This window comes from Mustela nivalis (assembly GCF_964662115.1).
Source record: "Mustela nivalis genome assembly, chromosome: 15".
NCBI classification, from domain to species: Eukaryota; Metazoa; Chordata; class Mammalia; order Carnivora; family Mustelidae; genus Mustela; species Mustela nivalis.
The window spans coordinates 26,926,731-26,942,067 of NC_139034.1; the positions used below are offsets into that span (position 1 = coordinate 26,926,731).

Genomic DNA, 15,337 nt, shown 5'->3' on the forward strand with positions numbered 1-15,337 from the left:
ATCTTCATTTCCATCTGTGAGACTGGAGGCCATGCGGACAATAATTATTTCTTATACCTCTTCCCCCTTCCCCTACAGTGCTTACTTTGCTTAAACAGATGGAGAATTTGAGAATATAAATGATCTTTCCAGAAAGTTCTAAGCCCATTGCATACGAAAATTAATGGTGGCTAGAGGGGTGGGGGAGGATGCATATTTAGAAGCAAATGATACTCATTGACCCAAATAGTTTCTTCAAGATGGCTCTGCCGTGATTAATCCTGAAGCAGCCACTTAACTTCTTTCACAGAAAGCCAGTGTAAGGCAGAGTGAGTTGAAGGTTGGTGGCAAGGAAGTAAAATGGAGCCCTTTCTCCTTAGTTTTCCTGATTTCGGCAGTCCCACTGCCATTCGTTCATCACTGAAGTGGCCCTCTCAAGGACTGAGCTATGAGAAATAGCAGTTCTCCTAAAACTCACGCATTCCTAAAGATAATTTACCCCCTAAATCATTAGGGCATGTCCGGAAACACCTTCTTAAAACCTTCCTGGACTCTCCAGGTCTGTCGTTCACTGTCTCTTGTCTTCATTGCCCTCTAAGCCACAGACTACTGCGGTGGCTCTTCTCACCTGTGCTGACCGACTCCCCAACTAAACGGTCGCCTCCTCATGCAGGAAGGATGGCTTGTGTGCTTTATATTCCCAGCACCTCATTCCTTGGCCTGTCCTCAATAACGGTCCGTTGATGAATGAATGGATCTGTCCCCTTTAAGGAGGTGGGAGTCGAAGTGTTCTGTGAGAGGAGCCCTGAGTTTGTGAATTAGCCGCAGTGGAGGGCAGACGCTATCAAGGTGCTCACAGCCTCTCCGGAGCTGGTTTAAGCTCCTTGAAAGAGAGAGGGAGCAAATGATAGCTCTTTGGCAAGAGATTCTGAAATTTAGTGGATACTCAACATGAGGCAAAACACGAGGAGGATTAATACTTGTTTTTAAGCCTGATTTTATGCCGTTTTTTGTTGTGTTCCTTAGATGGTTTTATGAAACCACTTAACCGCCCTTCCTGAAGCCCCTTCCAGGTGGCAGTTCCCATGCCAGGTGCAGGGAAGACAAAAGAACAAAGTGGGGACTCTGTCTGCAGGGAACCCACAGAGGAGTGGGAGAAACGAACAACAGAGAAGGAGCCCTTTCCAGCAGGAGCCCCACTGGCGGTTGGCTGGTTCTGGGGAAAAACTGGTTGAGCAGGAAATTGCACACACATATTTATTTTGATCTATAAATGCACAATCATTTGCCAAACTTTTGATATAAGACCAAGGCCTCATCTTGGATGATGAACACATGGAATAGACTTCTGAAGACTCCTTCTTGGGCAGACTACTCCCCTTGTTTCTGGCTTCCCATTTCCTTTCCTTAGAGTGGAGTCAGAATTTACAGACAGTCTGGGTGCACAGTCTTTTTAAAGCTTTGTCAGTTATTTTCCACTTGTCTTACCCAACATGTAGGTCGAAGACACCCCTCTTTGTTTTTTAAAGCTACTTTCTTTTACTGAGTTCTCCACAGTAGTCAACATAGGTTTTGTAGAAATAACCACATCTGTCTTTTTTCCATTCATTTTTCATCAGTTCGTGCAATAATGGCAATAACAAGTGTAATTGGCTGAACAGATTTGGGGATGGACACCATGATCTTGGTGACAATTCATGGGAACAGAGGTACCTGAGCGTGCGGGAGAGTCTAGTAGGCTCCAGGGGTACCCCTGAGTGGGCAGCAGGAATGGTAATGACTACAGAAAGTAGGTCAGGGAGAGGTTAGTTTAGAAGAGTGTCCATTGTGCTCAACGACATAGTTGAGTAAGTGCCATATAAATAAAAGGTTACACCCAAAGTTCAAAGGTCTATTAATGCTTCCTGGGGTTTGGGTTAAGATTCATGGCTGCCGTGTAACAGAAGATTTCTCATCTCTGGCAGGAATGTGTTCATAATCGTTGTTACCATTTATGGAACTCTCATTATATGCAGGCATTGTTGTGAGTCTCTGACACAGATGAACTCATTTAACCTTTGCAACAATCCTTAGAGGAGTTTCCATATTATTATCTCCACCTTACAGATGAGATAATGAGGCACAGAGAAATTTAAATAACGTGCCCAGAGTCAAAGAGCTAAGAATGTTAAGTGGCGAAGTGGGCCGAGAATCCAGTCCATGATTCTGCAGCCAGCGTCTTTAACTCTTGTATAATGCATTTTCTGTATATTCTCCACTTTTGAGAGCACGAAAGGTAATGATGCCTTTTCTTACAGAGAACAACAGGTTGTTCATTGTGATGGAGTACTGTGACGGAGGGGATCTCATGAGAAGGATCCGTAGACAACGGGGAGTGTTATTTAGTGAAGATCAGGTAAAAATGCCTCCAGTTTGCCTTTTAATTCGTACTAGGGGGAATTAAATTCATAATGCTATAGGTACGAGGCCGTGTATATATACAGCATGATTTCTGGCAGAGAAATTCAAACGTACAGTAGTGGATCAATATTGTTGATAGATTTAGTACAGAACAGATCTGCAATTGAACTTAAATTGAATCTCTTTTTGAGAGTGAACCTTGAGAAGAAGATAGTGCTGTTTTGGGGCAATCTCAAGTAGGATGCCCTTGAGATCAATCTTCATGGCTAAAAAATTGTGAATGTGGCTATTCCTCAGCCATTTTAAATGTGACATATTTATAGCTTCACTCTTCTTCCTTTTACCATTTAGTACGCTGTTATAAAATAGCTCTCCCACTTTGCTAGGGAGCATAGAGGCCCTTCATGGCAATGGCTATTTAGTTTCATTGATTATGAAGAGAGAGGAGAGAAAGGCCTAGAATAATGGCCTCGATTCCCATTCTCTCTTCACACAAACACATTTTTCTTCCACCCTCTGAGCGTCCTTTGGAACCCTCTTGGGAGCTGTGCCTGTGAAGGGCACAGCAGGAATGTGTGTGTGTGGAAGGGAAACCGAATGGGGCCTGTGTGACGGGTGGGGAGCAGCGCTCAGGAATGGCCCGCCGCCGTCTTTCAGCAGTTTGTTTCTGTGTCCTATTTTACTATTGAAAGACCTCACACCGGTGTCATTTCCTCCTAGAGCTAAAATGGAATAGTTTGAAAGTACACATTTATCCCTAAAACTTTGTAAATTTAATCAACCATCCTTCCTATGCTCCTTCATATTATATATTAAATTCAGTATTTGTAGAAACCCTCCTTTCTTCCCCTCTAGGGATTATTTTGCCACATTTTTTTTAAAGTTTGCTTTGCTTTTTTTTTTTTTTAAGATTTATATTTATTTATTTGACACACACAGAGAGGGAAAGATCACAAGTAGGCAGAGAGGCAGCCAGAGAGAGCGGGGGAAGCAGGCTCCCTGCTGAGCAGAGAGCCCGATGTGGGGCTCGATCCCAGGACCCTGGGATCATGATATGAGTTGAAGGCAGAGGCTTTAACCCACTGAGCCATCCAGGCGCCCCTATTTTGCCACATTTAATAAAAATGGTCTTCACCACAAAATTTTTTCCTTTGTTGGAAAAGAGCTAAAATTACAATCTTAGCATCTGGAGTATGGCTATTTTTTTCTTTTGTTGTCCTTTTTTTGTGGAATCTGGCGGACAAGGAACCAATGACATTTTGGAAGTTTAAAGAAGTCTTTATAAGCATAGAACACATTTTTAAAAAGAGGCTTATGGCCAGCTAAGATAAAATAAAATCATGACTAAGAAATGAAATTAAGTTCCAAAAATTTCAAAAGTAAAATATTTGTTTTTATATTATATACACATATATTGATAGTTCATTGAAAATTTTAATAACCTCACAGATTCTTTGCTTCCTCTTTCCCTCTCTGCCTTGGCAACCCCTTTCCATGGAAAAGGAAACACTGATGGCACCAGGGTTATCAGGAAATGCTGCTTATCTGCTATCCTGATGCAGTCAGCAAACCTGTGTTAAGAGAAAAAAAAAAGCAGGAACTGCCTCCCTCTCTCCTCTGCTTCTGCGTTGTCTCTTTTGTGTACGTGGAGCTCCCTTCGTTACCTGCACATTTAGATTGCCTTTGTGCACCTTCATTTTTTTTCTATAAAAAGAGAATTGTGTGATTAGATGATATATCTAAAATAGTTTCATTCACATAAATATATACACATAAATATGTTATTTCTCTCTTTTTGCATATTTTCATGAAGACATTTCAGTGGCCACCAGACTACTGATTGGCTTTGTTTTATGTTCCCTCTACAGATTCTGAGTTGGTTTGTACAGATTTCTCTAGGACTAAAATATATTCATGACAGGAAGATCTTACATAGAGACATAAAAGCTCAGGTAACAGCTTGGAGAGATCAAGACAGAACTGATCTTTCGTTTTCTTGAAATATCTCCAACAACTTAGCATTTTCTCCATTTATAGAACATTTTTCTTAGCAAGAGTGGAATGGTTGCAAAACTTGGGGACTTTGGCATAGCAAGAGTTCTGAACAAGTAAGTATTTTTAAAAATCATTTTCTATTTATAACAGCCAAAATATGTATTTTTAGGTATCATGAATTAAGATATTTAAAGTTTGGTTTCCAGATAATTTTAGAGAGCTATTTATATAAATTCACTAAATCATTCATTCATATGATGTTTTGCCTACAATTAAAATTTCCAAGATTAATCTTGGTATAATAGAAAGATAGTAGCAATGTTTTATAGTATGATATAAGTTTATCAAATGAGTTGTGACTGCATATGCAAAAAGCTGGTGAGAATTGAGTGCAACAGGCAAATTCGCACATGCTCTGGGCAATATATTGATGCAACTATTTTGGAAGACATTTTGTTGGTAATAAACATCAAGAGTTTTTTAAATGTTCTCTTTGTTCTAAATGAATAGTTTGATATTTGGACTAATTTAAATGCCTAATAATTGGGAAATGGGTAAATTTTATAAAGCTTGGCACAAGCATATACCTGAATGTTACATGGCCACTGACATTTATGATTTTGAAGACTTCTTGATAATGTGAGAACAAACTTTGTTACATTAAGACAAAAATGGAATTCGGAATTTTAAATACTCTGTGATCACAGCTATATGAAAAATATGCATGGAAAAAAAACAAGAAGCAAATATATCCACATTTTAATAATAACTATTTTGGAATAGTAAGATTCTAGGTAATTTTTTTCTTCTTTATTCACTCCCATATTTTCGAAATTTTAAGTCATGTCTGCATTACTTTGATAATTGGAAAAGGGGAACTCTTTCCACATCTAAGAGTTTTGTAATGTAACAATCGTATTTCTTTGTGAAGCCTTTAACCATAAATATTTGTTTATGTGTAGATTTTGGGCTGAAGTATAAGTTTAAAATCAATTTATTTTACTATTCTGTTATTAATATGCAATAACATATACTCCAATAACAAACCATGTTATTTTATTATCTAACATAACTTACTAGTTCCATGGAACTCGCTAGAACTTGTGTTGGAACACCATACTACCTATCCCCAGAGATCTGTCAGAATAAACCCTACAACAATAAAACGTGAGTTGCCAACGATTGGTTCAAAAGTCTCTATAAAGCGGGCAGATTCTTTCTCATGGTACTTTCATAATTTCATTTCCTTCACCTGTGAAATGGGGATCACGGTGACTGTCTCCAACCACCTCAGTGTCCCCTGAAGCGTTTGAACATATTTAGAAGAAAGACATTTCATCTGAAGACACAAGTGATAAAAAGACTAACATGGAAAATTGCAGTCTCTGTGATACGCATCTTTTTGATTTTTCATACCTTCCAAACACTGTTTAGCCTTACACAGGAAAGTGTTGTGGAGGGGTCAGGGAGAAAGCAATGAGAGTACTGGATTAGGAGCTAGGAGCCCTAGCCTTGGCCCTGTCACCATGTTGACCGCATCATCGATTGACATCTGTAGGTCTCAGTTCCCCTAGCTGTTAGGCAATTGTTAAAGTATTTCCAGCTTTAAAACCCAACTAGTTTTGTGTAGGAGATACCAGAGCCTACTATCTCCTACACAAAACTAGTTGGGTTTTAAAGCTGGAAATACCTTAACAATACCTAGAAGGACTGAATTCCTTCTAGGGGTTAATTTTGCATTTGTTTTGGAAAGTACTCAAGGGATGTTTGGCTGTTTGACTTTGCAAGAGATAAGTGGAGGGCAGAGCCCAGATGGTAGAGATTTCTAAAAAGAGTAGTAAATATTTCTCTGCATAATAGAAAAATAAGCTTTTTTTTTTCCCCCCCTGGAATAGCCTAGAATAATACCAAGAAGGGGTTTGGCCTCCAATTGGGCAGGAATGCAGCTAGTATAGCCTGCGTGGAAATGGGGACTGTCCAGAGAAGCACCCTGGATCATTTGCATTGTTTTGTACTGACTCAATACTTGAGTCAACATTTAAATATGCTGACTTGGTGCTTTTGTTAATTGGAAGACCTTAGCAATAATCAGCTGGGTAGCTGCTGCTTGGTGGATCAGGAAACCAGTCCCTGGCTCACCGTAGCCCCCACCCCACATAGGGCATAGGAGACTTGTAGAAGTTTCCACCCAGTGCCGGAATGGACCACACTGGCTGGTATAGAGGGCGCTCTGGGACAGGGGAGGGTGTGGGCCTAGGGAAGACCCGGTGATTATAAAATTCTGAGTGGTCGTGGGAAGTGGTCTGTGAGTTTCTAGAAACTGTTAGGAAAACACTAGAAAGCAGTTGGAAATTGTTTCCTACCTATTCTGTAATCAATCTTCATTTCCTCAAGCCTTCAGGATGTCTCCCTCTGCTCCTGCCCACACTCAGAGGAAGTGTGGCTAAACAGTGGGGCCGTTTTCCTCACTTTACAGAATCCTTGTGTTCATTGTTTCATTTCTCACTGTATTTTCTTTGTTTTTTTTTAGATTTAATTATGCCTTTTTTATAAGATAACTCCTTATTACACCAATCACATAAAAGCACTAAGTACTGAAGAGCAAGCCTCTGGTCATACATTACAAGCACAATTTTCAATTTATTTAGTGCCAGATACTATGTTGTCTCTCTCTCTTTTTTTTTAAATAAACATATAATGTATTATTAGCCCCAGGGGTACAGGTCTGTGAATCGCGAGGTTTATACACTTCACAGCACTCCACCATAGCACATTCTGTCCCGAATGTCCATAACCCCCCACCACCCTCTCCCTATCCTTCCTCCCTATCAGCCCCTCCCCCTGCCCTGCTGCAACCGGGTCAGTTTGTTTTGTGAGATTAAGAGTCTCTTATGGTTTGTCACTATGTTGTCTCTTAATAGAGCTTTGGTTCTGTCAGTGGCTTTAAGAAGAATATACCTTCCTAAATCAACCAAATTTTACCCTTTGAATCAAAACAAATCCATGTTTGAGTCTTGCCAGCTTTCTCCAAATTGTTCAGAATTCCTTACATACACACATTTCCTCCGAGCACATGAAGCGGAGGTAAACACTGAGCCCTCAGATTGTAGCAAAGTTAGTATATCTTTTCTCTGCTAGAATTCTCACAAACTGTGCCTTGTTTCGATGTGACCCCTTACCTTAGTAGGACAAAGAATTGAAAAAGTAAGGATAAAAGCTGTAAAATTGTAAGAATACACAAATATCAGTCACTGTAAGGATAAAGACTTTAATTGAGAATTATGGCTATTTCTTGGCATGTGATCTCTTATCTTCCCCAGGGATATTTGGTCTCTTGGCTGTGTTTTATATGAGCTTTGCGCACTCAAACATCCTGTAAGTATGTTAATCATCAGAGTAATCTTGAATCATTAAAACTCTAAAAGTGAAATTAACTTTTGAGAGGAAAAAGGTTAATGTTTGGAGTTATTAGGTTGTTAAAAATCACATGGACAAACTATTAAGATGAGTGATCAATCCATATATACAGACATGGAAAAATGTGCAACTTGTACAGTAAAAAACCCAAGCTAAACAGCATATTTTCCTTAAAAGTCAACTGTGCACAAATATATAATCAGCGAAGGGAAAAGGTGCGTGGGGTGAAGTCTGTAGGAAACCAGACACAATCTTCTAAGACCCTCTCCCAATGGAGTCACACAGGAGTCATGCTACTTTCTCCAGCAAAAGCAGTGACAGCACGTGTGAAAGGTTCTCACCCAGGGAAGCTCCTTAGAGACCTTTCACACGTGCTGTCACTGCTTTTGCTGGAGAAAGTAGCATGACTCCTGTGGAAGAGGAAGCAGGCTCCCTGCTGAGCAGAGCCGATGCTGGGCTCAATCCCAGGACCCCAAGATCATGACCTGAGCCAAATGCAGAGGCTTAATCCACTGAGTCACCCAGGCACCCCAAGGGGGCCTTTCTAAGGAAAGCAGTCTTAAACCTGCTGTGTGAACACTTTTCTACACAGCTGTTATTATTGTTATTTAATTATTACTACTATTATTATTGTCAAAGATCAGACAGCTAGTAATAGCCTGATTAAACCTGATCTTTACTGTGTCATCGAACGTTATGCTCATGTGTAAACCCATGGCCTCATACAATGGAAGATTCTCTGGTTAACGAAGAATTTTTTTTTTTAAAGAAAGATCAGAAAGTAGTTTAACATTTTTTAAAAGATTTTATTTATTTATTTGACAGACAGAGATCATAAGCAGGCAGAGCAGCAGGCAGAGAGAGGGGGAAGCATGCTCCCTGCTGAGCAGAGAGCCTGATTTGGGGCTTGATCCCAGGACCCTGGGATCCTGACGTGAGCCAAAGGCTTTAACCCACTGAGCCACCCAGGTGCCCCTGATTAATGAAGAAGTTTTGAGGAAATGTTTTTGCTTTGTTAATTTAGAAAGCAAGGTGTAAACTTTCATATTGTTATGACTTCAACTCTGTAAACATTATTTTACTTTTTTCAAAATATAAGCTCTGTGCCCAATGTGGGGTTTGATCACAACCCTGAGATCAAGTGTCACATGCTCTATGCACTGAGCCAACCAGGCACCCCAGTAAACATTGTTTTAAAAGACTAGAAGGAAATATACCCTTGGCTGACAAAATTATACATATTTACCCTGTTTGTAGCTTCCTCTTGCTTCCAGTTTTTCATAATGAACAAATATTATTTTCATAAGAAGAAATTAAAACTAAGAAAAGCTTATTTTATATAACGTGGCATCACATTGTGTAACTGCCTATAATATCTACTCATCAAATATTATTTGATGAAAACCATTTAGGGTGGACCATAGTACTTCTAATTGAAGCCTTATAACGTTGTGTTTCAGTTTCGCTTTAAGATTCAATTTCCACTTTTTTAATTTATAAAGTCCAGCTTGAGCAAAAGCAAAAGGATTGCTTCCCCAGGGTCCCTCAGCTGGATCAGGGAAGGGTGGTCAGTACGAGCCCCCCACCCCAGTCCTGGGTGCAGGAATCTGAGGGTGACAGGCACAGACCCCACCCCCCAGTGCAGGGGTGTGTTTCTGCCACAGGCCTGCCTGCGTGGGGGCCCTTCTGTTGAGCACCCGCTGGAAACATTGTTTTGTTCCTTGATACTACTTTACAAACTAGTATTCAACGTTTTCTCTGATTTAATGTCACCATTCCTTGTCCTTTCAGTTTGAGGGTCACAACTTACACCAGTTGGTTCTGAAAATTTGTCAAGCGCATTTTGCCCCGATACCCACAACGTTCTCCTGTGACCTGCAAGCCTTGATATCTCAACTCTTTGAAGTATCTCCCCGAGATCGGCCGTCTATTAATTCCATTTTGAAAAGGCCCTTTTTAGAGAAGCTTATTGCCAAATACTTGACTCCCGAGGTGAGCTTGGAGATGATTCTGTGTGGATTTTGGCAGAGATTTTGGTTAGCAGGTCCTTGACACATGTGTTCCATCTTAGGTCATTCGGGAGGACTTTAGTCATAGTCTCACACATAAAGCAAGACGGTTGGCTTCTCAGCCTGCAGGGAAGGGGGTCCAAGGTAAGAATGATTTGACCACGTGATCAAAAATCATTTCTTACGTGTGTCACACACGGTGAGTTTTAATATATGGCTGACAACAGTAGCAGGGAAATTCCACTAAATACACTGAACATGGACGTTTAAAATATATGAGCAATGTTGGGGTGCCTGAATGGCTCAGTCAGTTAAGCATCCAACTGATGACATGCCCCATGCATGTGTGTGCATGTGAGAGACACAGATAGTAAAGAAGACAAAATTATTAATTCCACTGATATTGTAAAATAAGGGCAGCGTGGCCTTAGTCATAACCCAATGTCTGAACTGAAAGGATGAGGAGGAGTAGAACATCTCTCCAGGAAGGCAATGACAGGGAAATCTATATACTGTCATAGAGACACTAGACTTGAGGTAAGTCGTCAAGGGAAGTAGAGTGACTGAGTCCCTCTGCCATGTGTGATTTGGTTTGCTGTTGTTATACATGGGTTTAGATTGAGAATGTTTCAAAGTAGGTAAGTGGAGGGTGAGAGAAGGCACACTGTCCACATTTCTAACAGAGGAAGGAAAGGAAAACAGGAACAAAGCCTGACGGTGGCAAACACAGAGATGTACTTCATGGGGGCGCCTGGGTGGCGCAGTCAGTGAAGTATCCAGCTCTTGATTTTGGCTCAGGTCATGATCTCAGAGTCCTGAGATCAAGGCCTGGGAGGGGCTTGGCACTCAGCAGGGAGTCTACTTAAGATTCTCTCTCTCTCCCTCTCAAAAAAAAAAAAAAAATCCTGCTCACACATTTCACACAAGAGTGTGGTGTGAGCGACATGGCCTATAGCCCAAGTGATGATGACTACATGTAATTACTTATGCCATTACCCAGTGCATCCTTTTTCTATAAATGTTAGCATTAATCCCTAATTTTTTGAAAGCACTGTTAAATATACTAGAAATATGTGAGGGAACCCTGGATAAAATGGTTTTCTCCATTAAAAGACAATGCAGACTAGTTTTCCATACAGACTTCTCTCATTGGGTCTAAACATCTCAGACTAAAGCGACCTTCCTGGGTCACGAAAGGTCCCTATATTCACACTCTCATGAGCACTGATGTTAAGATGTTGCCATTTTAAAGAAACTGAAGTTGTTTTCTTTTGGCTCAATAAGATTCTGTGATACAGAAAGCGAGATTCCAGGGAAAGTGTCTACCACGATCAAGGCTATCAGAGCCATTTAAAAGGAAGGAGATATTGTATAGAAATGAAAAGAGAACCCCAGCTGGAGCTCAGAAGCCTATATCTGTAAGTTGTACTAACCCCTTCCTCTGGTTTGTTAGCAGGTGTCATGTCCTACAGACCTACATGCACATGTTCCTAGGATATAAGCCCATTGCTTTGGAGAACACTCATTTTGTCCTTATGAGCAAAATCACTGTGCACTGAGCATTAAAGGGGTACTCCATTGGACAACTCCTAGTTGTATTTCCTTGGAAGTATCCCATGTTCTAGTTTTAGTTTTCCTACAACTCAAAACCTTTTGATTTCTTTAAAGAAATAAAGTTTTTCTAAATAGAGTAAGTGAGTCACATTGCAGCAGAAAACGGGCTGCATTTCATTCCCTTAATTCTAACGTGTTCTATATAATTGAGAAATTTTTAGTATATAGTCAGGGTGATTTTTTTCCTAGAGACTCTCTAGGCTTAGTTATCTGAATCCACATCGACAGAGCATAGAACCTCTTAATTCATGCTAGTGGAATGCTTCTGGTATATAAATGATAAAATGGCTATTGTCTCTTCATTGAATTGTATTTCTAAAGAAGGTTATGAATGTATGATTAGAGGACTATTAGAGGACTAAGTGTTTACTTGTTACATAGACATTTTAGAAAATGTGGAGGTATATAGATAGATTTTAAAACTATGAGTTAAATTACTGCTCTTTGTTTGATAGACTGTAGTTTCACTTACATTAAAGAAATATGAAAGTCAGGTAACCTGGCTGGCTCAATTAGAAGAGCATAGGAGTCTTGATCTCGGGGTCGTGAGTTTGAGCCCCAGCTTGGGTCTAAAGATTACTATAAAAATAAATAAATAAATAAACTTAGATTCCAGGATGGATTAAGTTACAAGAACAAGTCTGATGTTCTCATTACCACTTGGGATTTTAAGGAAGAACCTAAAGAAGCTGTTAATTTCCTTCCAATACTTTTCTCTATTTCTAGCCATTTTCAACAAATAGTTAATAGTACCTTGTTTGGGGTTGTATACAGGTAAAATTGCGAAACTAAGAAACATACATTACACTTTAAAATATTTTTTAAAATAAATATATAATTTTTGTCTAGACTAAGAGATCAAATTTAATACATTTACTTTAATGTTTAAAGAAAACTATATGAAGTTGCCCATTAAAAAAAAAAAAAAGATTTTATTTATTTATTTAGAGAGGGAGCACGAACAGAGGGCGGGGAGGAGGGAGGAGAGAGTGGACTCCCTGTTAAGCTCAGGGATCAGATCTCAGGACTTGATGTTCTTGATCTCAGAACTCTGAGATCATGACCTGAACTTAAACCAATCTGAGTAAAATGTTAACCAATGGAGCCACCCAGGTGCCCTGAAGGTGACATTTTTTTTAAGTTAAACATGATCCAATATCTACAATTCCATAGGGTTCCTCTAACATATGTAGGAACCACACAGCATTAAAAAGAACAAAGAACATAGTGTGTTACTTCTTCGCGGTGAGGAAACCTCAGGGTAAACCCTTTGGTTATTTATATTTCCAGCCACCAGTTCTAGGCCTTTCCAGTGGTTTGAACTTCTTTTTCTCTTTTGTTATGTAGGCAGTTGTTCTGGCTGCTGTTGAATTGGCCCTAGTTTGCTAGTTAGCAACAGGGTCTTGGCTGGTTTTCATCTGTTAAGTTGATCTGGTTCTTATCTCATAACTCAGTGGCCTCACTTAACTCTGAGACAATCATTTGTTTCTGATTCTCCTCCTGTTATTCTGTTCTGGTTGGGAAGGGCGATGAGGTGTAGCTTGGGGCCTTAGCTCATATGCCGTCACAGCTGTTAAATGACTTTCCGCGTGTTTACTTGGGAAGAATGACCGAATGAATCAGCATAGTCTTTCCTTCAAGTCATGATGACAACTCATATTTAGTTCATCAGCACCTAAAAATGTTACGAATCCCCAAATTTGTGACTTGTGCAATAACATTTATTCTCCCATAAAGTACAGCAAGATGTAAAGAAGTTTATAAAAATAGAAAATAATAATACTGAGTTTAGTTTCAGAGCTTGGGTTGAGTGTGCACACTTCCTAGCTAAGCATTTTTGGTAAACCAACCATGAAGCATGCAGGATTCCTCTTCACACCGTAGTAAGATTGTAAACTACTATGCTACAGTAGGACTTGCACTTCTAAAATATTTTCCAGTTCTAGGATTTGGGGATTCTAAGATTATTTACTTTGAAAAATGAGTCTAGAGCAAAAATGGAGAAACACACTTACAGTGCCTTGTTTTAGCTGTGGTCACTATCACACTGTCAGTTATTATGGATTTTAATTTTGTGTCTTCAAAAATCTCTCCTCTTCTTTTTGATCCTTCAGATAAAAATGGTAGAAAGGCCCAAATTTGCTGCAATGCATGGACATTATGACTATTATTATGCCCAACTTGATGTGTTGAGGAAGAGAGTGCATGAACCAATTTACCACTGTGTTCCTCAAAAAGATTCTGGAGTTGAGAAGAATTATAATCAGGAAGAAAGCCATAGTCCATCACCAGGTCAATGGTAATGTTAGAGACTAACTTGAACTTTGGTCCTCTGAAAATATTTTGCTATACCAACATTTATTCGAAAGCCCTCCCAATTCTCCTAAAACAAATAATCCAAGAAGAATTTCCAACTCTTCATCTTGAATACCAATTCACAGTTCCCTTGACACTGTGTCATCTCAAATCTGATGTAGCTTATCTTCTTATTCATGGAGCCATTGAACCGTGAGCAGAAATTCATACTCCTGAATTTTTCCCATTTTTTTTTCTTCCTTCTAGTAAGTTCCACCATCTGGGAGGAAGAAAGTAGTGGTATATATATCATTTTCCAAAGAAATGATTAACATTAATCCATAATAATTGAATTACAATCAAGTTATTTAAGACATATTGAAAAGCGAAATATCTTTCATTCAGTATCTATTTTCTTAGGATCTTGCATTTGTGTACCAGTGTGAGGACCAGAGGTAAAGAAATGGGTACCATCTTGCTCTCAAGGAGCTCAAAGCACAGTTTATAAAATGGACAAGCAACTGGGGTGGTGAGGCCATTGATCAGATACCTGCCCAAAGCGTGAGAAGAACCTGGCATAGGTTTTTCTTTTCCCCTCCAACACATTGTAGACCATCCTGTCCTGAAGGGAAAATCACCGCATCAGAATATTTTTCTGTTTGATCTTCTCCTGTATCCCCAATTGGCACAGTTCTCTTTGCTTCCTTTCTTTCTGATTCCCAAGTATGCATTTTGTAACTGTGAACTATGTCTTGAATTCAGAACTTTCAAGCCACCGGTGAACTGTGAATCTCATTAATAAATCTCACAAATAAATAAAATCCACTTCTCAAATTAGTGCCTACGACTAGTAAAAATTCCTACACCAGCTGAACATTTTTATTTTCTAAGGTCTGCGGAATACCTTCAGAGGAGATGTGAAGCCCAACAATATAAGCTGAAAGTGGAAAAGCAGTTGGTAAGTAAAATTCCAGTTCCGAGGGGCAATCAGGAATTTCCTGCTCACAAATACTCATGGGTCCTTCCTTAAGTCAAAGTGCATTCCCCACACAGGGTCAAGACCACGCTCGACCTTCTCCAGTTTTTTAATAGCTAAAGAGGAGTAATGGAAATGTGCTTGAATCAGGGTGTTGGAAGCCTGCTTTCTTCCTGGGCGCTATCACTTGCTGTGTGACGTTGGGCAGGTCATAGGACCTCTCTGAGCCTCAGTTTGCTTTTTATAAATGACAGTTTGGAAGTAGATGAGCTTCTGAGGGTCCCCTTCAGTGTTAAAATTCCTTGATTCTATTTTAGTAGAATTTCATACATTTCTTAAAGGTGACTATTGTATTTTATCCAAAGTGAAATTTACCCTTTAAGTGTAGTGTCAGAGTTCTGGGGCTGAAGGAGGCCGGATGTGCATTCTATTTCTCTTACTCTGGTTTTGGACTGCTCAAAAGCTCTAGTTCTATTCCCCTGCTTAACCTGATGCCCTAGAGCAGCTCACTTTCATAGAACTTCGGTTTCACAAATTGTAGTTTAGTAGTTCAAAAAATGAATAGAGGTGTCTCACATGGTATACATGATAAACAACAGAAAGGGTTTTACTAATGTTCTTTGCTTTTTAAACATGTCATACTGAAATTAAG

The 15,337-nt window shown here is 39.6% G+C and overlaps 1 protein-coding gene across 4 annotated transcripts in view; it reads left to right on the forward strand.

Moving 5' to 3' along the window:
- NEK5 (NIMA related kinase 5) overlaps positions 1-15,337 on the forward strand; it is a 71,755-nt gene that overhangs the window by 13,563 nt on the left and 42,855 nt on the right. For all 4 annotated transcript variants that reach the window (XM_082701292.1, XM_082701291.1, XM_082701293.1 and 1 more), the window contains exons 4-13: positions 2,277-2,374; positions 4,248-4,331; positions 4,417-4,487; positions 5,455-5,541; positions 7,695-7,749; positions 9,583-9,783; positions 9,863-9,944; positions 11,085-11,218; positions 13,529-13,713; positions 14,601-14,667. In XM_082701292.1, coding sequence (XP_082557418.1) covers positions 2,277-2,374; positions 4,248-4,331; positions 4,417-4,487; positions 5,455-5,541; positions 7,695-7,749; positions 9,583-9,783; positions 9,863-9,944; positions 11,085-11,218; positions 13,529-13,713; positions 14,601-14,667 — 1,064 coding nt within the window. The remainder of the gene's footprint in view (positions 1-2,276; positions 2,375-4,247; positions 4,332-4,416; positions 4,488-5,454; positions 5,542-7,694; positions 7,750-9,582; positions 9,784-9,862; positions 9,945-11,084; positions 11,219-13,528; positions 13,714-14,600; positions 14,668-15,337) is intronic.